This window comes from Castor canadensis, chromosome 6, assembly GCF_047511655.1.
Source record: "Castor canadensis chromosome 6, mCasCan1.hap1v2, whole genome shotgun sequence".
Classification (NCBI taxonomy): Eukaryota; Metazoa; Chordata; class Mammalia; order Rodentia; family Castoridae; genus Castor; species Castor canadensis.
The window spans coordinates 64,725,017-64,750,254 of NC_133391.1; the positions used below are offsets into that span (position 1 = coordinate 64,725,017).

The window sequence follows — 25,238 nt, forward strand, 5'->3', positions numbered from 1 at the left end:
AGTGACATAACATTTTCTGATCTTTGTCAACAGTGGGACAACAAAACGACCTTTTAGATGCCATGTTTCTAGATATCTGCATTTCACTTTACTAGTTATTGGGACCAGAGGAATTGCTAAAAATCTCCAGGAGTCTTAGTCTCATGGTCACTCCTCTCTTAAATAAGAAATGAGTAAATTTATTGAAGATTTGTAAGTAAAAAACATTAGGCATATGCAATCAACTGGGATACCTTCAAAGCATCTTCATTTAAGGTTTCCCATTATCCCTGTAAAATGTATTCTGTGAAGGAATTTCTTATTCTGTTAAAGGGGAGAGCACACATGGGTGGTATGGGGATAGCTAACAAACCCGAAACATGATAGTGTTTGATGTCCCCACTGTAGAGGAACTAGTACAGAAACCTTAAAGCGACAGAGGTCAATATGAGAAGGGAATCAGGAACTAGTGAAAAGATCAGTTAGAGATGAATCAACTTGGGATGTAACACATTTGTGCATGGAAGCAATTTGTGCTAGGAATCTCTCTGTATTGCTATCCTTATCTCAACTAGCAAAACCAGTTTGTCTTTCTTATTATTGCTTATACTTTCTCTTCCACAAAATTAGATTCTGCCTGAAAGCAAGGGGGGGGGGGGTGAGGGGGAGAGGGAGGGGGCAAGGGGTAAGGGGGGAAAATGGCCCAAACAATGTATGCACATATGAATAAAGAAAAAAAAAAAGAAAAACAAAACTAGCAGTGTCAGGACACTTTTCAGCATTCTCAGGCAATGGAAGGTCCCACAGTCACTTTTAATCATGTTTAGTGCATCTGATCCCATACCATAATTAAAATTTAGGACTTGGTGGTTTAAAGTTAAGTCTCACCTGTCTCCCTACTGAGAAGCCATATGCAGGTACAAAGCTGAGGAACAGGAAGGTCTCTCTCTCTCTTTCTCTCTTTCTCTTTTCCCCTGGACAAACATGGAACTATAGCTAGCAGCTGCCTTCAAGGCAGCAAAGATGCTTGCTACCCATCTCTCATGTGATTGCCCAGGACAGAGTTAGACCATTGTGTTCATCCTACCCAAGGGACATACAGCTTCCTGATGAATTCCACTTATGTCCCTCTCTCTTGATAATCAGTGATTACCAATCTCACTTTTGTGAGAACTAATTTTTTCTTAAAAAAAATTAAAAACCAGCTGGCTGCTGGTGGCTCCCTAGTTACTTAGGAGGCTAAGATCTGGAGTATAGTGGTTCAAGGTGAGTTTGAGCAAATAGGTTGCTAGACCCCATCTCCAAAATAACCAGAACAAAATGGACTGGAGGTGTGGCTTAATGGTAGAGCACCTGCTTTGCACAATCCTGCCCCTGCCTCCACAAAATTGAAAACTTTCAATTCAATATCTTCTCCCCAATCCCCAACACTCCTTGATGTGACCAAATAGTTCCCGGAATATAGCAACTATTGTTTCTTGATGCCTTAGCCAATACTTTAATTGGAACATCCTGTAAGTATAGCATAGAATTTTTGTTTGAAAAAAAATTCTAATGTTGGAACTTTATTGTTGAATGAAATACTATTTTACCTTTAGTCTCTGCACTTTCCATATACCATAACCATAGTGTTACACTGAGGAGAGCTGTGCTCCAGAAAATAAGCCTGCAGGATTTTTGGCCAGTCCTGCTTTTTGAATGGATCGTCTCCCTTTTTCCATAACAGAAAATGAAACAAACTCTTGGAACTTTTCCAACTGGTAGCCCCTAGGACCTAGGTGCCACATAACTCTCGCCCTGCCTGGAGGAGGCTGGAAGGAACACAGGGCACCCAGTGGAGGATCTTGTCTAAGGCACCACTGGTTGTACTGAGGGGGTAAATGTCCTGCAGAACCACTAGAGGGGACTGTGGAGCTCAGTGGGCTGGAGGATGGGAAGGACTGCCAGAGGTAGAGGGATGGAGAGATCAGATACACTGACGAATCAGGAGCCAAGAGAGCTGAGGTGTGGATGAAGGCCGGAAGCAAGCAAGGCCACTGCTGCTAGGGACAAAGCATTTTAGCTAAGGCCTTCACAATGTGTAGCCTCATCCCCCTCCCCCACACCCCCCAACTATTTGCCCTTTCCAGACTGTGTCACACTCTTCAACACCTTCATGGTGTACATACGTTCTGTCAGGACATAATACTCTCCTCTCCCAAACCCCTCCACTGCTTCTGTCTAACCATGGAGACCTACAGTCTAATGTTCTGTGAAGCCTTGTTATTTCCCTGTCTGAATGCTGTACCATCTCCCACATATCTCAGTTCCAGTCTCCACCGCACTCTGTTGTGCTTTATTAACTTGCTCTCACTGCTCCCCAAGAGACAATGGGTATTTCTAAGACAAGGGCTGTGCCTTCTTTATTTTTGTACTCCTACAGCCTATCATTGTGCTTCAGTGGCGTAAGGACTTATATCGGCTCTCTATTGCTGTGTAATTATCATACTTTTTTATCTTGAGTTTCTATGGAGCAGAAGTCTATGGATCGTGTGGCTGGATTCTCTGACTGGAATCTCATTAAGCTGAATTAAGATGTTGGCCAGGGCAGCAATTCTCATCCGGGGCTCAGGGTACTCTTTTAAAATTCACTTCCTGGCAGCTGTAGGACTGATATCCCCATTTTCCTATTGGCTGTTGTCTCCAGAACAACAAAATTTCTTGCCTTGCCGCCCCACTAGGTGGTTCACAATATGGATGTTTGCTAGCTTCCAGGCGAGCTGGAGCATATCACTCTGAAATCATCTATATAGAAGTTTCTGCTTTGAAATGGCTCACCTAATTAGATCAGGTCCTTCTATGATAATCTGCCTTCTGCCATATAATGTAACATAATCTCAGCTGAGATATTTCTACTCACACTCAAAGGGGAGAAAATTAAACAAGGGTGATGGTCACTAAGGTCATTCCAGAATTCTGCCTACCAGGGCTCAATGAATATTTATAGTATCAAATAAAATGTATTCCTGAAATATTAAGTTTTCTACACTGCTATTCAATTGTAAATTTTTTTCTATTGCCAATTTGGAGAGTTTAGATTGGAAATTTGTGGTGGATCCAGAATGGGTGAAGATGCTGAATTTAACACAGTAAGTTCAAGCAGTACTGGAAACTAGGGGCTGGGTCAAGATTTGGCCCATGCTGACTGGCTGGGTGACCTTGGGCTCAGTCCCTGATATTCTCTAAATTTTAGACTTTATACTCCTCCTGTATAAAATGGCGACAATGTCTAAGGTTGGCTAGTTCTCATATGCTATAGTCTCTAAGACCAAATCATCCTTATCAAATTAAAATCTAGTGGCTCATTATATCCAAATAGTTCGTAAAAGAATTTCATTATAGATGGTATTATAGTGATGTAATTTTAGAGGAAAACACAATTTTTAAAAAGTTTTAAAAACTGCTTATACATTTATTCATATGTGTATACACTGTTTGGGCCATCTCACCCCCTGCCCTCTGCTTCCTACCCCCACCCCATCCGCTTCCAGGCAGAACCTGTTCTGCCCTTTTTTCCAATTTTGTTGAAGAGAAAACATAAGCGATAATAAGAAAGACACAGCATTTTTGCTAGCTTGAGATAAAGATAGCTATAGAGAGAGATTCCTAGCATTGCTTCCATGCACATGTGTATTACAACCCAAATTAGTTCATCTCTACCAGACCTCTTCATTACTTCCTGGTCACTTTCCCATAGTGGCCTCTGTCAGTTTAAGATTACTTTACTCACTCCTCTATAATGGGCACATCAAACACTTTTAAGTTTTAGGTTTCCCTCCCTTTCCCTATTCCTTCTGTACACATTCTCCCCTTAGTGTGTGACCCATGTCCAATAATATTGCTGCATTTGTTTTAGGTCTATAATCCACATAAGAGGGAGAATATACGATTTTTGGCCTTCTGAGCCTGGCTAACTTCGCTTAAGATAATGTTCTCCAGTTCCATCCATTTACTTGCAAATGACAAAATTTCATTCTCTTTGTGGCTGAGTAAAATTCCATTGTGTATAAATACCAAATTTCTTAATCCATTCATCAGTAGCATCTTGGCTGTTTCCATAACTTGGCTAATTGTGAATAGTGCTGCAATAAACACGGGTATGCAGGTGCCTCTGGAGTAACCTGAGTTGCGTTCCTTTGGATATATCCCTAGGAGTGGGATGGCTGGATCATATGGCAGATCTATGTTTAGTTTTTTAAGAAGCCTCCATATTGTTTTTCCAAGTGGTTGTACTAGCTTACATTCCCACCAGCAGTGTATGGGGTCCTAGCCAACATTTGTTGTTGGTGTGAGAAAACACAATTTTTGTTTTTAAGTGAATCCTTTCCAACATTGGTTGAATCTAAGCATAATCAATGGTACAAAACTACATTTTTACTACTATGTATAAAATGGTGAAGAACATTTGGTATTTAGGTGACATACCTGTTCAATAATGATTAGAAGTGAATTTCTCCCAAGATATTAAGACTTGATAAAATTATTGTCTTATAAGTTGAATTGACTTAATTGATGATAACTGAATCACTATCAAAGGCAGTCTTCAATACTGCAAATCAATTTACTGACTATGTTAAGCATGTTGAGATTCTTAAATACAATTTGGGGTTTAAGTCTTTCTTTTGTCTTTCTGAAATGAAGCTTCTTTGGCTAGGATAATTATTCTCTTCTACCCAACAAAAATGAACTCTAATTTTAAACAGGTATTATTAAATTGCACTGAAATAGGCTTCATGCAGATATATTCATTAAAACATCCCTTTATTGACTGTGCAGATATTACAATTCACATTTCACTTTATCTACTGAGTAGAAAAGCATTTATTCTTTCATTAAAAAGTTAAGCCCTTCAGGGCAGCAGAGGAATGCAAGCCTTCTTCCTATAAATGACACTGTCCAGTGCATGTGAAGTGTTTACACATTAATAAAAAAGGAAAAATGAATCCAACAAATGCATCTCTCCCACCTTCCATCATCCCCCTCTCTGCCAATACACTCCTCTTATTTTATAAAATGCCCATAAGTAAAGAGTTCCCACATGGGTTCTTCCATTAATCAGAAGAGGAATGGCAACACTTCTGTGTCACCACTAAGTTCAGAACATCCTTAGGTTTCTGTGAAAGTGACAAAAGGAATATGAAGTCATTATCTCAGGAAGATGCCTTGTGACAGAGGGTAGAAAATCATGGAGGCAACTGGTCAGTCTCTAGAATCTTGCGCAAGTTTCAGGAGCTGTTTTTCAAGTTTTGAGGTGTTTACTCGATGCATCATCAGAAACTGGCCATTCAAATGAAACACAGGAATGTCAAATTTATACCTTTCATACCAAGCAGAGTTTTCTGGAAGTGTGATGTCCACCTCCTGTAAAATAAACTGAAACACAGGCAGGCTAAAGTTTGGTGTTAGAGACCATGGAATGATGCCACAACTGTAGTGATCTACTGACTCCCCCTGACCCCAGACTGTTTCTAAGGCTGAGAGGTTTTGCTGTCTTTTGTTTGATTTAGGTCCACAGTGATCCAATAACCCTCATTTTCTAAACTTGGCTGGTTTCATTAGGCTGCATCCCCTACCTCCTGATCTTGGCACTTTTCTATTACACCTGCTACACTCAGCAGCAGGGCTCTACTCAGTTCCTAGTGAAATAAAACATGTCCCAGCTGGGAAGTTGTCTGAGAATCAGGACAGAAGTGTTGTGATTGTAAATGACAAAGGTGTGATGGTTTGCTACATGAAAATACTTCCATGGAAGTTACAAAATAAGATGAAAGGAAAGGGGACAAAAGTTTAAAGAAAGCAACAATACTGCACCTGCTAGTTAACTTTGAATCATATATAAGTCAGAGTAAAAAAAATCAGTAGTTCAAAGGAAAACACTTAGGGGTAATGAGTTTTATGGAAATCAGCACTACACATTCTCTGAAGAACAGAATGAAAATCTAAATGAAAAATTATTTAATCTCTTTTCCTAAAGAAAGGATCCAGGCTGATACTTCATACTATATATGATATCCATCCCATATACATAAGAGCCACAATGTACTGTATTACCCTGTTTTTATAAGGCTCAAGTACTTCCTTGGCTTCATCACAAAGGGGGCATGGATCCTACAGGAAGGAAAAAAAAATAAAGCTGTTAAACCCAAAGAATGGTATTTTGCCTAACAAAAGAATAAGAAGCATATTATATTTATCTTAAAGGATAGTTTTCTACCAGGTTAATTACACTGCTTTATTTCCAAAGCAAAACATTACCACAGAATCTTCTAAATAGCTAGTGTTTAATGATAGATGGGCTCCCAGTACTTTTGGATTGCTTTGATTTTTCTCATGTGTGTGTGTGTGTCTGTATGTGTGTGACACATACATATATAATACACACATATGCATGTGTGTGTGGCTAACAAATTTAGATGCTTAATATTTTTTACTGATATATCTAAGGGTTTTTAATTCCTAATTCAGCAGCACCTTGGCAGCCGACACAACCAGGATGGCTTAAAGTCTGTTCTAATTGGGAGGCACTAAACCTCACCAAACTGTTTTTCCTAATTACTCCACAGAAATAAGTCTGTCAGTGTAGAGTAACATAGTGATTGTCCTACCTTTAAAAAGGGGAAAAAAAATCTTTATTCACTTCAGATGATGATTGTACCAATTCATAATGTTCGCCTGTTTTTTTATTATAAGTGTCAGCAACAGGTATCCTGGACTAATGGATACCTATTGTTGTTTGCTATCTTAAACTATCTTGTGAAGAAGTTTGCTGAGAATATAGACTGACAGATTTTAAAGATTCTCAGCCATTGAGTCTTAGAAAAAGAACTAGCTATAGGTTCTCTTACATGAGCTCAAAATAGATTCAACATTACAGATGCTTATATAAAACCTGCTTTTTAACATATCAGAAAGAGATGAGCTATTATGTAAGAGAAGCCCTTCCTCCCAGCTTAACTCAAAGGTATTTTGAAACAAGGAGGACTGACGTATTTTTGAGGCCTTTTTGGCCCTAATTTCCTAAGTCAGAGAATTAGGCCCATCAAGTTGTTAATAGCATTACAATAAAACAGATTATGCATAGTTTGTGATTCTGTAAAACAATCATGCTGACATTTTCTGAAAAGGTATCAAAAAGTCAACATAGGATCTTAAAAGTAAAAGCAAAACAAGAAGATGCTAAATTGCAGAAGTACCACATATACTAAAATTTAGCTTTTTTTATTAAAAGTTTTTAGATTTTAGACCCAGATGTTTTGTTTTGTTAAACTAGGGATGTTTAATTTACATGCATATATGTGTAAGTATTTTTATGAAGAGGTTCATCACACTTTAAAAAGTATAAGGAACCAAGACAGGATAAGACCTTACGGAATGGATGGTTCAAATATCCTTTCCTTGGATTATCCTTAAAGTACTTGTCATTTACTCCATCCTTGAATTGTAAGGTACATTTATTAAGTTGGCTATCCATCACCCACTCCCCTTTCTTATAGTAAGAATGCTGTAATTTAGCTCCACAGGAACTACTTTCAGGATGTGACTATTTCACCTCTGAGCAATAAAGATGGAATACTTGACCTAGGCTCAAGCAATAAGGACATCCTATCCCTCTTCCTATGACTGGCTCTGGGAGACATGCTGGAATTTCTATAATGTCTAAGAAGTGAGATTTTTGGACTTGAGATTGCTGCTGTCATCCATGACAAGAGCTAGAGTGAGGATGGATTTAACCCAGAAGAAATAAAGCTGACAAGACTGGTAACCTGCTTAGTTCCTGTATCAATTTATTCCTAAAACCTGTAAAATCTCTTTTTTGTTTAAGTCACTCTGGGAACTACTTTCTATTATTTAGACCAGAATGGAAATAATACAATACTTAAGTATTCTTTCAGTGGATTGTGAATTACTGAAGGGGGGAGAATAATATCTTAACTTCATGTGGCTCAGTACACATTTTAAGCTGAATGGAAAGGTGGGGTTTTCTTGGTGTGTGTATGTGTGTGTGTGTGCTTTAAATAAATGTTTTTGGCTACCTCATCTGCTACCCAAACTAAAAGATAGTGCAGAATAGTAGGCCAAGTGAAAACAAATGGCCTTAAAGGACTATTTTATTTTTCTGGCTCATTCTCATATAAATTTTCTATCACAGACTCTCATATAATGAGATACTTTTGGTTCTGTAATTTCCAACAGTGAGATATATATTCACGGATATAAAAAGTATGTTAGATTAAATATTCTCAACAAGTCATTTTAAAAAACAACGTAAATTTTATTAGATAACTCAAATCTTTTCAAATTGCTAAAGTGCCTGAAATCTGAAAAATCTATCAAAAAGAGACCTTTTGTTTGAACTGCAGCATTATTCACAAAAATAACTTCTATTGCTCTGTACTTTCCTTTTTGATTATAAACTATAAGTAGCAAAAAGAAATCACTAATGTTTGTATTATAAACTAGCAAAAAAGAAATCACTAATGTTTATTTTATAAATTTCAGGATGGGAAAGCTCTTAAGTATTTTTAAAGTTGCTTTATAGTTGAAAAGTAGTGTTTGGGATAAGAAAACAAGTACAATCAATCCTTATTATTCATGGATTCCATGTTTTGTGAGTTTACTTACTTGCTAAAACATATTTGTAACTCCAAAATCAGTACATGAAGCACTTTTGTGGTCATTCATAGACACACACATGCAGACAGTAATAAAAAAAACTTCAGCTGCTAGAAGCATTCATTCTAAACTAAGGTCCAACAAGGAAATGGCTTGCCTTCTTGTTTCAGCTCCCATACTGTACATATAGGTTAGTGTCCTTCTGGATAGCGCCATGGGTGTTCCTTTATTGGTAACCATTTTTGCTTTTGTGCTTTTTGTTGGTGATTTTTAAATACTGCCTAGCAATCCTAAGCATTTCTTTCTTTCTTTTTTTTTTTTTTAGTACTGGGGCTTGAACTCAGGGCCTTCACCTTGAGCCACTCCACCAGCCCTATTTTTGTGAAGGGTTTTTTTGAGATAGGGTCTCTCAAACTATTTGCCCGGGCTGGCTTCATACAGCAATCCTCCAGATCTCTGTCTCCTGAGAAGCTAGGATTACAGGCGTGAGCCAGTGGCGCTAGGTTCTAATTCTTATGGAGAAAATATGTATGCTAGATAAACTTCATTTAGTCAGGAGTTATAGTACTGTTGACCACAAGTACAGTGTTGATGAATCAACAATGTATATTAAATAAGGCATTTTAAACAGACTGGTTGACAAAAATACTGTGATCAGAGCTCATGGGGACCAGCTAATTGTGTTCATGGAGGTTTTATAGAACAAAAATAAGAACTGACTTATTTCTAAATGGCATATTTTTAAACATGACATTGCGATCTATATTCTTTTCAATGGAGGGGTCAGGTGACCATTAGATATATTAATTTACTCTCTGAAAACTTGAAGATAATGAGGTGTCTGGAAAAATTTACTGCTTCTGTGCTGTTAGAGAAATTGAAGAGCAGGTCTAAAAAGAGTTTATTTCATTGCCTTTCCTCTACCCAGTCTGTCCCCTTTTCATAAATGTACAACTTTCTTCACATAACAATTTCAATATATATCTTTTTTTGGAGTTTGAATTGACGGCCTTGTGCTTGCTAGGCAAGTGCGCTTCCTGGGGCTCAAGCCAAGTCCCCAGCCCTCTTTTGTTTTAGTTGTTTTTCAGAGAGGGCCTCATGGTTTTTGCCCAGGGTGAGTCTGTGATCCTCCTACCTATGCCTCTCATCTAGCTTGATTCACAGACACATGCTGCCATGCCCAGCTTGTTTGATGAGGTGGGGTCTCACTAACTTTTTTTTGTTGTTGTTGAGCTGGGGGTACATTGTGGCATTTACAAAAGTTCTTACAACGTATCTATCAAATACATCGTAGTTGAATTCACCCCTTCCATCATTCTCACAATCCTCTCCATGTCTACCTCCCAAGCAGCTGGGATTACAGATGGGTACCACTATACCTAGCAAGACTTTATTTTTTTAAAGTAGTAATTTTACTTTTCCAGTCCGTACCTTTGTGAATAAGGTTAGCACAGGCAGTCTAGTCTTAGAGGCAGAGAGATTTCGCAAGGAGTGTCTAAAGGAGGATTTGGCAAGTTGCATGCTATTTCCTTGAAACCAGAACATTTTAATTCTGCCAAAAGAAAAATAGACAGGTAACTTATAAACTTACCCATAGTAGACTTTGCTCTTTACAATACAAACAGTAAATTACAAGTTAATAATGAATTTGAAGGCTTCAGAATTATGCCTTGGAATCCAAGAGTGTCAAAGCGGCCCAGATGTTTGGCAACTTTCCGTAATGCTCCAATATTCAATGTATTCCAAACAACACAGAATTTAGAATGGAAAAAATCCATTATGGATTAGCTGTGTGCCTAATCACTTGGTTTCTGTACACAAACTACATGGCTTTGTTAATTTGAAAACAAAATTAAATTTTACCTGCAGATTTTGCCAGTGTTCTGATGATTCTCCTAAAAGTGGAGGTACCCTGAGATGGTTTTTAGTCACAGTGATAGCTTATCTTATTGGCAAACATCCAAAAATATTGAGCCCTGCCACAGAAAAGGAAGTAATAAGTAAACAGTACAAGTCACCAGCTGATGGAGAAGGCCATCTCTTATGAAGTCTGTGCTCCTCCCTGATGACATGGGGAAAACACAAAGCTGTAGTTAGAGAAACTAGAGAGGAGAATTGGGCTTAGTTGACTTGTTAGAAAATAAAAATCTCTGTTCAGTTCCTTAAGAAGTACTTTAAAAGGAGATTTCCATGATTTTCAAAAACTTCACACACAAATGTACTAGTGTTTTTACTGGAAAGATTCCAATAATCGTAATAGCAGCATGTCAAACACTAGGCTTTGAAGCTCCCTCATCCTGCTACTTTGCTTGACATGATACCCTATTATTCCTAGCTATTCTACTGAGCTTCCAGCTTCATCTTTAAAGCTACAAATATTATAATTTCACTTTTAAAACACATGTGCACTGTTGGCTTTTTCATTTCGTAACATTCCCAAGATGAACTTATTCCTGGGATGATCATCATTTCTTAACTTTACTTCAGCTCTATCTCTTCAACTTCACCCACCACTTTCCCCTCCCTTACCTTGGCAAATTGTAGTTGCAAAAATTTTCCTCTAGTCCTTGAGTAACCAGAGGTCATTTCTTCATCAGGATTCTGCACTTGCTTTCCCTTTGCATGAAAACCACTTAAGAGGCTTCTCCTCATTAGCCCTGGGGCTCATATGTCACTTCCTTGAAGAGGCATTCATAGCCACCTTACCAATACTGGCCAGCCCACAATTCTCCATCCTCAGATCCTATACGTTTTTCTTTGCTCTTTACTACTTAAAATTACTTATGTCCCAATTTAAGTTCTGTAAGACTAGGTAATTCTTTTTACCCCTTTATCTCTTAAGTACTCACAATTCATCTGGCATATAATAATGCCTAAATATTTATTTGAATGTTAAAAGTACTGGAATGAGCTTTTCCTTCCTTCTGTAACCTCACCTATACTCCTGTTCCATCACTCAGTGTATAGAGCAGTCTCTGTTTAAGCCTGTCTCATAAAGGTTAGTGATCCTCAGGGTGTTCACAAGACTCTGGGCTGGAGCGCTACAGTTAGTTCTAAATTCTTCACTGTCACCATCTCACATCTTCACCTGCTCTGCTCCACAGAACATGACTATATTAATTAAGTGATAATCTTCACTGGCAATTAGATTCCTCTGTGTAAGATTAGCCTTAAACTCAATTCAAACAGAATAGTATGACTTTAGAGAAAACCACCAATCTGTATCAAGCTACAATAAAGGCCACAGGGCAAAAAGATCAGATACTGATCCATAAAAACAATGATCTTTCCTTTATTCTTAAGACCCCACTCTTCCACTTCTACCCAGTCTCTCTGCTAACTAAATGATCCTGATAATGCACAGAAAAGGAATGTGATGAGAATTCCACAAGGATTTGCTATACAGAGTGGGAAATGGATGCAAACAATTCAACAAAATTCTGTTACTCTCATCTAAGCCTTGGCATCTACATTTTCTGTAAATTTAGCAGAATCAACACCATAGGTAGATGTGGATAGAGATATAGCTTCTAAACACAGCTTTGTCTACACAGGACATAAGTGAAAGGGGAAAACTGAATGTCTCACAATAAGGCTGGTATATAGGTAGAAAAATTTCTGCATCAATGGATTTGGAAAGGCTCATACTCTCATAGGATATGGTATCAAAGAAGGATGTGATATCAAAGAAGAAAATAAGAAATCAGCTTTATTAAGGTCAGAAATAGAACCCTTGAAAATGGGACGCTTCAGGCTGTCTAAGGCAGTGACCTAAGACTGAAACCAGGATGGTCAACTGCAATGCAGCTACACACTTTTGGTGGGTAAAAGATTTATTGTTATCTGGCTGGTAAGGAAAGGAAAACTTATTGCTTCTGCCTACCTGAGTTGAGACTGAAGTATTAGGTTTAAAAAAAAAATTACATTCACAATGGAAATCTGCTTCGGTATTTCCTCCATGAGAAAACACAGCATGTAGTCTTGGTTGCGCCTAAGACAAATAAAACCTGTCATAGTAAACAGAGTTGCTATTCATTCCAGATTTGCTAGAATATTTGCTCAACCAACCCTGAGAGCTAAGTAAAGTCTTCACTGATACTACAATCTTTCTGTTTACAACACATTCTTTTCCACTACTATTTTCCATTTCTACTTTTTTCATACATTTTAAATTACTCAAATGTGGCACATTGGTTTACTGAGAAAGGTATAAATGTTATGAAATTTTACAACCTGCATATTTTCTAAATGCCCTAGATAAATGCATGTTTCCATATTGTTCAATTAACTTGCTTCTTTGAAAGTATTTATTATAAATTTTAAAGTCTAATATAAAAAACTGCTCCCTATCCCTCTCCTACACAAATACTAAAACTGAAATTAATTCCTAGAGTCCACTTATTACTAGAAAAAACAAAATGAAAAATGATATAATCCAATGGGAACTCTGTATATTCTTCTTTGTACATCTTACTAACTCTATAAACCCCAACACCATCACTGTCAATGTAACATTCACCAAATCATGCCTTCTTAAAGTAAGGCTACTCTGTCAATGTGACATTTTCATTAGTTCTATTATTTTTTGAGCAGTATCTTAGCACTATAAAAAAAATCCTGAAAGTGGTCTCTGCTTATTAGCTTACAACTGTGGGAATACAATTTTTGATTATATAGTTGAATTTAGTCATGAAATATGTGTCCTTAGTATATACACAGACACAATTTTATCCTTTGTATCTTGTTACATGTCTCTGTGATATGAGCACAAAGAGCTGTGTTCATAATATCAAAGAAGCACAACTGGGTCACCTCTGTCACAGAATAAAAAAAAAACCAAAAGGCTAAGACTAGATTTAGAATGTGCTTAAAACAAATTCCAAAGCCTAACAATAAAGATGGTAACCCCTGCTGTTTCAAGTCCAGTGCACTCAGAGAGACATGGATCCCCTAAAAGCGAAAGAGACTGCTAGCCTTTCTACAAAACTGAGGCTGACTTCAGTGGTCTTTATGGTAGACTTAAATACAACATTGGGGGGGAGGACTGATTGGTCCAATTCAGTCCTCTTTGAAAAAGACAGGGAAGATAACTTAACTTTACAGCATTTTCCCTGAAAAGCGCTGAAGGGTATAGCATTAAAGTAGCTGATTACAGTAGAGGAAGACACCAGGGTTGTTTTAGCCTTTATTAAGGACTATTCACTTCTTGCATGAGGAGCCGCCCAGGCTATAGCTGCCCATCATTATTGTGAGGCTCCTAGGTTTTCTAACACCATATGCATCTGATTAGGAGGAAACAACATTGCTCTTGCTTGAGCAGAGAAACTGACCTTCACTGACCAGAATTTTATTCTTATAAAAGAGTCCTTTGGCACACCAAAGCTCCAAGCTCACATGATCCTTCATCAGTAAGCTACAGTGTTAGTTCATGTGCAAAATCAAAGTCTATGTAAGCCCAGGTACCGCCTTGGTTATTAACAGATGTTAGCGCTTCTTCACAAGACCATAATGTAAATTTAATGCTGAGCTGACATTAACCAAATACTATTATCATAGCTCTTGCTAAGCTCATATTCCATAAAGACAGCTCAGGGCTTCTACTTAGTCATTTGTGCATGTGAGAAGTTAAGTGCTCCATTTCACATTCATTACCATCTAAGTAATAATGTTCCTATTTTTACACAAATGAATAGAAACACACACACACACACACACACACACACACACACACACACACAAACACACTCCTCTGGGAACAAACTGCATTACTTTATTGAAAGTTTATGTAATGAGGTGAGGTTGCTCTTAGGGGACTCCTCTGGGTCACTGGACCCTACCTAATCCAGAAAAATAGGGACAAATAATGACTCCCCAGTGTTCCCCCTGTGAATTTGGTCAGTCAGCTGTGCCTGAATCCCACTCCCTTCTCAACGAGTGGGAGCCTGGAATCTTGGATGCAAGGACAAGAGAGAGAGAAGGGTCCTTGTGGAGCTAACAGTAACATAAAAAAACACCCTATAGGGACAATATCAAAATTGAAAATTGAACAGGTACTTTGAGGTGTTAATTCTAACTGGCTAAGTGGGGGTGGAATGAGGCTATAGAACAGAAATGGAATGGGGGAGGGGCTAATTCATTGGTGTGGGTGGGATTTCAGGTGCTTCTCTAGTGAGTGCTTCAGTCCCATCAGTCAGGGTACGTGCCCTGGGAAACAGCTAAGAAGTGGTGCCAACTCAGACAAGAGATTGCAACAAAGATCCTGAGCTAACCAGCCAACTGTGGGCCTGTTGTACATGGCATCCTGCTGAGCTGCGTTCTGACTATGCAGTTGGAACTGCTGATTTACTTCCACACAAAACATTAAACTATGAGTAGGCCTACATCATGCCCTAGTCCCAAGGGGCAAGTATCTCCTATCCCACACTCCCTCCCTACAGATTTCCGTGACAACAGGTTCTCCACACAAAGGACTAGAGAAGCCAGTACAGAATCAGTGTCCAGAAAGGACTTATTGGTCACATGAGTGCCCACAGACAAAAGCCCTTTAATTTCTATTCAAATTATTATCATGATCGTGGGATTTCCAAGTATCTAGATGTCTTTACTGTTTGGACTCAATGGATGCTACATTCATTTGCATTCACACGCATTCGAGAGCAAGAGCTTTGTGAAAAAAGTTCCTTAGCTGTCTGAATATTCAATTCAATAAGATTACAATTTTATTAAAAGTATATGGCATTTACAGATCTACCACTTAATAACTGTATACCACCTTTACCCCAAGTTCTCAGTAAAATTAAGCCATTAAAATTTTTCTTTTATCTGGCTTGATATTTATTCTATTTCTTTCTTTCCAAGTAAGGCTCTCACATGAAGTAATCAATGTCACACACTAAATATAAGCAACAAGAATTCTAGGTGTACTTTAGTGAATTCAGGAGCAGGGTGATAAATCGTTAACTGAAAATAAAAATTATGTCAGGCCTCACAGTATTAATAAAGCAATGATATTATTCACTCATTTGGTCTATGGCATGAAGGGAAAGGTTGAAAGAGATGATCTCACCCATGAGAGCTAAAAAATCTGGTCAGAAGACATACATACCTACACAGGTAAATTAGATAGATAGGAGGTTTAACAGTAGGGGCACAAAAAGTGACTTCAAACACTTTGAGAGGGTGGTTGAGAAAGAAGGTGGTTTCACAAGAGAAGGATCTTGAATTATTTAGCCTTTGGATATACAGACAAAAGAGGAAGCATTCCAAATATGGGGTTAGGCACAAAGGTGCTGAGGAACAATGTCATGGCTATTTGATGGGGGAAACTCTGAATGGAGTAAAGAGATGAAGAACACAGGAAAGTAATTTTGGAAGGTGGACTAGGATGAAATAATGGAGGTTAAGCAATGTGTGATTTCTCATGTCTTGGGAACCATTGAATGTTTCTGAACAAGTATTGTGATAATGTAGTGTTTCAGAAGATTAATCTGATGGCAGCATGCAGAAGGGACTGCAGAGGAAAGAATAGAGGAGGGAGGTCAGTTTGACAATCTAGGTATGGGATGAAAGGCATTCTTTTTCATTCATTCAACAATTATCTAATATTGTCTGTGTATCAAAATGCTATTATAGGTGCTATGGTACAGCAGTGAAAAAGATAGGAAGTCATCTTGCCCTCATGCGGTTCCCATTCTATTGAGGAGCATCAGACCATATCAGATAGTGATACATACAGGAAAGAGAGTAAAACGTGATAGTGACTAAAGGAGGTTCTTGATATGAGGTACTCTTTACACAAGGTTTTGCTTGAACTGAGACTAAAGGATAAGAAGGTGCAAGGTTCTGAAAGAGGAGCATTTCAGGCAAAGGAAACAATAAATGCAAAGGCTCTAAGGCAAGGATGAATTTGACTTTTGGGAAGAAACAGAAATAATAGTATGGCTGAAGCACAGAGAACAAGAGAAAGTGTGGAAATAAGCAGCAAACGGGGCTAAAATGTTCAGATGGGTCAGATCATGTAGGCTTTTTGGGTTATATTAAAGGATTGAAATTTTATTCTAAGTACAATTAGATTTAGAGGAGGGAAGTTCTGGGATCTCATATACATCTTTAAAAGATCACTTTAGCTGACTGTGAAGAATGATTACTGGGGAGGCATGGAAGCAGATCTACTTCAGAGGTAACTGCAATAGTCTTAGTGAGAAAGGAATGGTGACATGGACTAGAATACAAACACAGTCAACAGGACTTGCCAATGGACGTGAAGAATTGAAGATGGCAGTAAGGACAATCCAGCTTTGGTCTTGAGCCTCTTGGCTCAAAATGAGGAAAACTGAGGCAGGAACAGATTGAGGGCCAAGGTTGTAGGTTAAGAGCTCAGTTAGGGACATGATGGACCTCAAGCAGACAGTAACATAAACAGGTTTGATACTCAAGGAGAGAAGCCAGAGCTGAAGATAAAAACTTGAATCTCCATTGGCTTAAAAATGATATTTGCAGTTGTGGAACTAGATGAGATCATATAAATAGCACAGAAAAAGAAGAGGGCCCAGCCCAGATCTCTGAGGCAATTCAACCTTTAAAGGCTAAGTAGAGGGGAGTCAGCAAAGGAGGAAGAAAGAGCAGTTGGGGTGGTAGAAGGGAAACCAGAAAATGCATCATCATAGAAGTCAATGGGAAAAAGTATTTCCAGAATGAAGGAATGGGCCATTGTTAAACAATGCTGAAGGCTAGGGCTTGCCTTAATAGGGACAATAAACTAGCCTATACAAACCAGAAGAGAGAGACTGATGTTGTGCCAAAGAATTAATTCTTCTAACCAAGGTCTACACCTAAAATGAACTAGCTTGACTGATTCTTGCCTAATATAATATGGTAACTAAAAAGATTAAGTATAGAGTCAGCAGGTAGGGGAAGAGTGAAGACAAAAGTTGACTGAGTATCATAAAAAGTGTAATAAATGTAAAATCTCTGTATAAGTCATAAAGCAGAGTGGAGAACAAAAGCTTAACTATTGGTTACAGAACAATAATATCAATAATAACAAAAACAATGATGATGATTTTATTGATGGGAATGCGCCTTTACTGGAAGGCCTCCCCTGGAAGGCTTAAATCTTTAGTAATTCAGAGTAACAGTAATTTCAGAGTCATTACTATTTTATCAATGATATCCTCAATCCTTGTATGTCAAACAGAAGCTGCTTAAGTAATGGTAAAGTTGGATTTTATTGAGAATCTTTTTTCCCCCCTCCCCATCCCGGGCTGGGGATTAAACCCAGTGCTCTGCGCATGCTAGGCAAGCACTCTACCACTGAGACACAAAGCCAACCCTTATTGATAATTTCTAAAGACAAATATTGTTCCAAGAAATTCTGAATAAACTATTTAGAGAGGTTAAAATAATTTAAATGAACACAGCTGCCACTAATTTATCAGTCAGAGGAATTAAGCATAAATGGTATAATTCTTCATTTAGAACTTAAAGTTAGTTTTCATGTGGAGTTTGAGTTGGAATTCTGCATGTCTGAATTTTCTGAATGGATTTTTTTTAGGCAAGGATTACATAAGTATACATCCCAAAGAAAAAGGTAACTGCCACTAACTAGTTTTGAGACTGGGCACATCCTTGTCTATTTGAGCCTTAGTTTTGTTAATTATAAAACAGAAATTGTATCTGTTGTCTCTCTCTCATTTTCCAGAGACCCAGAAAGATCATGTTCATACACAAGTGTTGAGCCCCCAAAGTCTTTCTGATCTGAAAAGTGAAAATTCCATGTTGAACAAATGATGTGGAAGTAGCCCAGTACTGCATAAGGCCCTGAGCAAAGAACCTAAAATACTCAGCCCTTTAAAAAGGACCAGAATTCATCTACAGATCCAGGTAGAAGAGTAAATGCACTTGCTCAATGCCAATTCTTCTCTCTTACTCTTTAATCATAACTGGGAAGCCTTGGTGTCAGAAAGGACTGAGTTGGAAAATGGGGGAGGTGATACTAGAATGGCCAGACACTCATCTTAAAAATTGCGTAAGTATTTGAGAAAGAAATTTTCTACAAGGAAGAATAATGCATTGTTCTCTCTTATTATTGGGAGCATTTAAAAGATTATTTTTAATGACAGATCCTCTTCACCTTGGCATTCTTTTCTCTATCCAGAAGCACTGCAGTTTTTGCCTTGGCCTACAGCAAGCTGACAAATGTGAAGAGGAAGGAGAAAGGAATCTTCTGTGCAAGCAAGAGTTTGTTTTAGAATCCTTAGACCTTAACAGTCACTCTTTCCAGATCATTGCTTCAGTGGAGTCTACTCAGTAATGGGGTTGGTGCGCATGACAATGTCAGGGAAAGGTTTTCAGGAAAACATTCAGCTGGGAAAAATAAGATGATGATGCTAATCAAGAACAGGAATGTACTCTCACAATACACTCCCTCTAATACCCAGGAGTCCAAAGGGAATTCTGGACTAATTCCTGTTAACACAAAGGGGTCTACACACACTGTACTCCTCTCCATCCTCAACCCCAAAGATACTGACTCAGCAACTGGCCTAAAGCCAGAGCAGTATATTCCAAATTCAGTGTGCAACAATGTTCAGTTCAATTATGACATAATAACTGCAAAGCTGTTCCCAAAACCCAAGAAAACCTGAACAATGTGGTTGAGTTATATCATACGTGAGGGCTTAATAGAGTTTAAAAACCAATCTGAAAATTCCTTCATTCCTTAAAGACAGCATTAAGATGAAGGCAAAATCATCCAGTTCAAGGAATGGGAACAAAGTGCAAAAGGAATTACACAGATTCCTTTCCACATTATCGGTCGTAGCCAACGTGACCTATTCCCTTTGAAGGTATCTCTGATATTTAATATTGACCCAGAAAGAAGAAAATTTCATTAAAACATCTTAGTTTAATTGCAATTAGACTAAGTAATACCAGTTTCCTTGCTATTTTAAAAGCACACAAGCTCATTTCCAAAAACAGTTTGCAATTCAAAATTTGTCCACCCAGGCAATGTCTTCAATTAGTAATTTCTACCATTTCCAAATCACCTTGCCAAAGAAGTGAAGTTAGTCTCATGATCACACAAGACCTGAAAGACCTGAAAGTTTCATTAATTTCCAGTCATTTTATAGCAAATGGCTTTGAACATTTGAGTTGCAAATCCAACATTTCACTGGACTTGTGATATCAAGACATAAGCCTGAAGAAGTACAGTGCTCAATTTGAATGTTAAGAGCCATCCACTCTGAGGTCAGGCCCTGATGACCCTCAGTTATGTGCTACAATCTTCTGAGTCCTATTATGTTCTTTAATAGCTGTCATTGATGGAATATTTTAATATTTTGAAACGAGAAAAGTGACTTTGAATAAGGAAACTAATGTTTAAGTCTTTCACATTGCATTTTTTGTTCATTCTATATATTTTCTCCTTGAACAACAGCATATGGTTATATCCAATGAGACTAATGCAGAATTTCAGCACAAGAAGGTATCTCTAGTTCAACCCCTTTCTTCCAAAACAAAATCTCAATAAGTTTTACAGACTAATCCTCAGACTGTATCAAATAACACACCATGTTTTGTTTAAGGCTTATTTTAAGGTCGGAGTGAAAAAGGAAAGACTAAGTTTCAGAAGGAAAAATTCTTTTACCATAAAACAAGGTTCTGATCTCTAAGAAGATTCATATTAATTTTATTTTTTTGAACCTGTAGAAACAGCTGAATTCAGATCTCTTTTTCCCCAGGCATATGTCCCAAATTGCCTCAGCTGACTGAGTTTCTATTAAATATTAGTATCCTTTTTCTTGGCCACCTAGAAGGACTTTATGTATTAAGAAATAAAAAAGTCAAATTATTCAATGTCATGTCCTTCCCTCCTGACTAAACTAAAAGCCATTTCCCTATTATTTCATTAATAATATGAAAAAAATACTCAAACAATAAGAGGAAGTTCATTTGTTTATAGTTATAGCATTCTGGTTTCTGCTGAAATTCCACTGACAACAGAAGGAAGCCTGACTGTCCTGTTACAACACAAATACTGTCAACTTTGAACTTCATTGGAATGTTGTTAGTAAAGCAGAAAAAACAAACATGGATTTTCTTCAATATTATTTGAGCAACCAAGCTTAAAATAGTGGCTAGACATAGATAGGTCCTCCCTCCATGAGAAAGGACACTGGCACCCTAAGTAAGCTAGTAATTTAGTATACCTTCATGGACACTTTCAATATTTGCTGAACAGGTATTTGGGTGAGGAGTTCAACATGGCAGACCTGGAAGGAGTGTGGATTGATTGCATTCAATCAATGCAACAAAGGCCCTATAAATGATCACACAGGATCTCTTTGGAAGGCAGTCTAGTGACCATATATGGATTCTCAAATATGCCCTTCCCTGATCCAAGCTATTAATCAAAGCATTACTTATAACTGCATCTAGTAACCCTTGAAAGGTGATGTTTTATATTCTTTTCTCAGTCTTACTGCATCCCTAGTTATGTTTTCACACTCCCTTCAGGGACACTGCCTTTCCCTTTCTATATAGCATGTACTGAGTATTTACAGTGTTCTTGGCACTAGAAATATACAAGTGAGTAAAATACTGTCCCTGCCATTAAGGAACACACACCTTGGGCAGAGGAAAGACTGGTAAGGTAGTACCGCAGTAATGAAGGCTATGGCAATAAAATAGAGATTACTGATTGCTATGAGTTGGATATGCTTTGAGTGTATTCCCCAAAGATTCATGTGTTGGAAGCTTGGTCCCCAATGTGACAGTGTTGAGGTGGGGGAACAATTAGGGGTGGGGGTGATTACTACCTTCAGAAGGGATTAATGCTGGTCTCTCTGAGTAAAATAATTTTTTTCAAGAGTGGGTGTTATAAAGTGAGGTCACCCCACATTTTAGTCCCTTCTGTGCATGGCCAGTTCTCTTTCTGTTTCTCCACCATGATGTGACAAAGCCAGAGATCCTTGGCAGGACTCCAGTGTCATAATGTTATGATCCTGCAGTTATCAGAATTGTGAGTTAAATAAGCCTCCTCATAGTTATCCAGCCTAAAGTATTTTCCTACAGCAATAGAAGTAGGACTAAAACTCTAGTGAAATGTTCTAAAATCCTTAGAGATGAATACTTTCTAAAAATCATAGACATTGAATCTTGGCTCCATCTCTTAAAGTTAATTCTTAGGTAAGAAATGGAATAAAAAAGTAATGCCTTTACGCCTCCTGATCCCTGTGCTTGTAGTGGGATGGGGAGTTAGAGATGTGGAATCACGTATTTATATTAACTAAGCCCCAAGTTTTCATTTCACAAATGATTTTGTCCCTAGATGAATGTAAGGGGGAGGATGGCAGAAGCTCACTCAGTCCTTGCTACCTGTGTAGCCACACATACCTAATCCAAATGGTTTCTCCCCTTCAAATAATTGCAAACAAGATTAACATCTCATTCAGGGACTACTCCAGTTGGCTTTTGGCTTTCTCTGGTGTACACTCTTTGAATAAAGCAGTACAAATATTAGATTTAAAATAAGGAACAGAAAAAAAAAAGCCTTACTACTTAAACCAGATTACCTCAAGGTCTTACTATGTTTGAAACTTCAAACCATAGCATTAGAATAACTGAATATCTCACCCAATCAGAGTATATACAAGTTACAAAATGCAAAAACCTTAATTAAAATAAACAAAGTTATTTTGAAGGCATCTCTCCACAGTGCTTCTGGGTACTTAACAGTACATTATAGCCAGGCAACAGGAACAAAATAAAAAAGTCTAATAAATTTTCAGGTTGTAAAATCCTCATTTCTATTACTTTTTCTGCCTATAATCCATCTGCATAGACACACATTTCTCTGGTGAAGGAGACAAAAATATTGATCCTACCTTGACAGGTGCCTTCTATTGCACTACAGTGAGCAGGGAAGAAAGGACGTGTGCAGCCCATCTAAAACATCCTACAAATCTTAATTTTTCAAAACTGGGCCTTTCTGGTTCCAGGCAATTCCTCAGAAGAGCAGGACAGGTTATTAGGCTGTTACATTTCACACAGAACCATGATTAGTTCTGCCTTATCCCACTGTTACAAGGATACACTTCCTTTCTCATGTGCTTTAAATTTATGTTATTTACCTACAATTCACCTCAATGTATACAGTTCCAAATATTGTATTTTTATAAGCTATCCCACAAAATATTACTAAATAAGAAAACTGTGGCTTTTAATAGCCACCTCAATTTGGTCAGTGCCGTGGACACAGAGACACAGTGGCAATGTATACTTACAGAAGTCCAGCTTAGGTGGAAAATGTACTAGAAGTGCTGGGATACCACATCCTAGACACCATCTCTACGCTTCAGGAACAGAATTCTTGGATCATGCTAGACCATACTGTGGATTTTTTTTAAGAGACACTAAAACATGAAGTACTATATAAACACTATCTAGTAAGAAACAGGGATAAAGACCACTCAGGCAAAAAATTCCTTGTTAAAGAAATCCTTAAAAACAATCTCATGCCTATTCATGTTAGTGACAATTTAATGGGGACTTTTCTACCCTTGGACTTATTAAAAAATTGCCTGAGCTGATTCTTGTCAGGGGTGGCTGACAAGGCTAAGAATTCGTCTGGAACTGTACAGTTTCTGAATTACTCTCTCACCGTGCATTGCCCAGAGGGCTGCTTCTGCCCAATAAAGCAGAGGTGGGGGTCCAGCCAGCCAGGTCCAGGGAGCCCCGCACTCACAACGGTCCCTCCCGCACCTTTCCAACCTTTTCACCCCAATTAAAGGTCAACATGGCAGCTCCAAAATATTTATTTAAAAAGGCAGTCATCCCGGCAGGCTGCCAAGTGTGTTTATATTGCCACTTCACAGAATTCAATTAAACCCGGGACCGGGGCATCTGTGAATCACTGGAAGAAGCATGAACTTGAGGTGTCCCTCCCGTCATTCATTCCCTTCCGAGCGCCCTCTCACCCCCTCCTCCCCCGCCCCCCGCAACACACACGCACACACTTGTAATCTCCCCCCAGCGGTTCATGGATTTATAGCTCCCGATTTAATTAAATTCCCTCTAACGACAGTCGGAATTGGCAGTGTACAGCACAGCACGGGCATCATTCTCCTGCCAGCGCGGGTCCCCAACCCCGAGCCGCAGGCACCCACCGCAGCGCAGGGCCCCGGCACCCACCTCAGCCTCGCGTCACCGCGACGCCGCGACGCCGCTTCCGCCCACGCCCGCGCCCGCACTTCCGCCCGCGCTCGCACTTCCGCCCGCGCCCGCCGCCCTGCGGGCGGGTGTCTAGTCACCTCGGGTCAGACCCACGTCCTCTCTCCCGAGTGGAGGGGCCCGAGCCCTAGTACAGGAAAAGTGACCCAGAAACCGACGCCCAACTGACAAAAATCCGTCAACCAGTGTATGTAGCTACATGAAAAGAAAAAAGAAAAGCGACTCCACGTGTTTGGGAACCATTTAACAACCAGCCTCACTAAATACATTCATTTTATTTATTAATGTACTATTTACTGCCCTCCTCCTCTGGGTCCCCACTGAACTGGGCTGTGGGGAACAAGATGAGCAAAATTGGCAGCTCTGTCTCCCAAAACTTAAAACCGCATAGGCAAAGCAGATATTAGGGTGATGGTTACAATTATTGTAATTACTACAGTTGTCCTTTAGGTTCTGCAATTTATTGAGCTAAGCACTTTGAACAGAAGGAATGTGATTTGTGAAAAGGTAGGAGTGTGATCTGGTTGAAGAGGTAGTTTTTGGGGTGTCCTGGCACCCGACAGCATTCCAGGCAGAAGGAGCACAGCAAAGGCCGTGTGTAGAAGAGTGACCCTTGTGGCTGCGACTTGGAATGGGGAAGAGAGGTGGAAACAGGCAGGACGGTGAGCAGGAGCCAGGCCAGGTACATAGCAAGGAGTTTCAGGTTTGCGCTAAAGACAGCTGGAGAACTAACTTTCCGATTGATTTTTTTCTGTCCCTGCGTAGGAAGGGACTTTGATCTGAAGGGACTTTTCTATTCTGAAAGGATCCCTCAGCTCTGGGAAGATGACAGCGTTTAAAATAGACAAGATTGAAACACACAAGGAGGTCAGGAGGTAACTCAGTAGGTAATCCAGATTCCAGGTGTGGTAGTACCATAAATAGAAAATTAGAGTAGAGTAATACTCAAAGCTAATATTTATTGATTGGTCACACAAAGCTTTGCAATTACTAATCCTGAGATAATCCTACTTAGTATTAGTACCAATTTATAGATGATGAATGGAGGCGTAATAACTTCTCCAAATTCTCATAACTTAAAAATGGCAGAGTTGGAATTCCATCTCATGCTATATGTTGCCAGTATACATTCAGTATATACCCAGTGACTTAAAAAAAGACAAAGAAAACAGAGATCAGAAACAAACCACACTGTTTCAGTGATGTTGCTAAAGGAAATAGTCTAGAAGTAAATTTTCAAGTTGTTCTTTATTACTTCAGATTTGCTGGTAGCTAAAAGAGGGAATTTGATAAGTGTAAACACATGGTAAATGTGGTTATTTTTGAGTTGATACACTTGGATAAGACCCAGTCTTTTGGGGATGGGGGAATCA

General features: G+C 38.7%; 1 protein-coding gene across 9 annotated transcripts; it reads right to left on the reverse strand.

The window, feature by feature from the left end:
- Nucleotides 1–3,508: 3,508 nt before the first annotated feature.
- C6H5orf63 (chromosome 6 C5orf63 homolog) lies at nt 3,509–23,886 on the reverse strand. Of its 9 annotated transcripts, none has more exons than XM_074076601.1 (6): nt 23,827–23,856; nt 12,515–12,622; nt 10,495–10,607; nt 10,063–10,183; nt 6,070–6,126; nt 3,510–5,391 (listed from the first exon to the last, which is right to left on the reverse strand). In XM_074076601.1, the coding sequence occupies exons 4-6, from the start codon at nt 10,174–10,176 to the stop codon at nt 5,218–5,220; spliced, it is 345 nt and encodes a 114-aa protein (XP_073932702.1). In that variant the 5' UTR covers nt 10,177–10,183; nt 10,495–10,607; nt 12,515–12,622; nt 23,827–23,856; the 3' UTR covers nt 3,510–5,217. The 9 variants fall into 9 exon arrangements, with proteins under 9 accessions (XP_073932703.1, XP_073932702.1, XP_073932700.1 ...); XM_074076599.1 differs by having other exon boundaries at nt 11,161–12,622; nt 23,827–23,847; XM_074076600.1 differs by lacking the exon at nt 23,827–23,856 and adding an exon at nt 22,920–23,592 and having other exon boundaries at nt 11,161–12,622.
- Nucleotides 23,887–25,238: the final 1,352 nt, after the last annotated feature.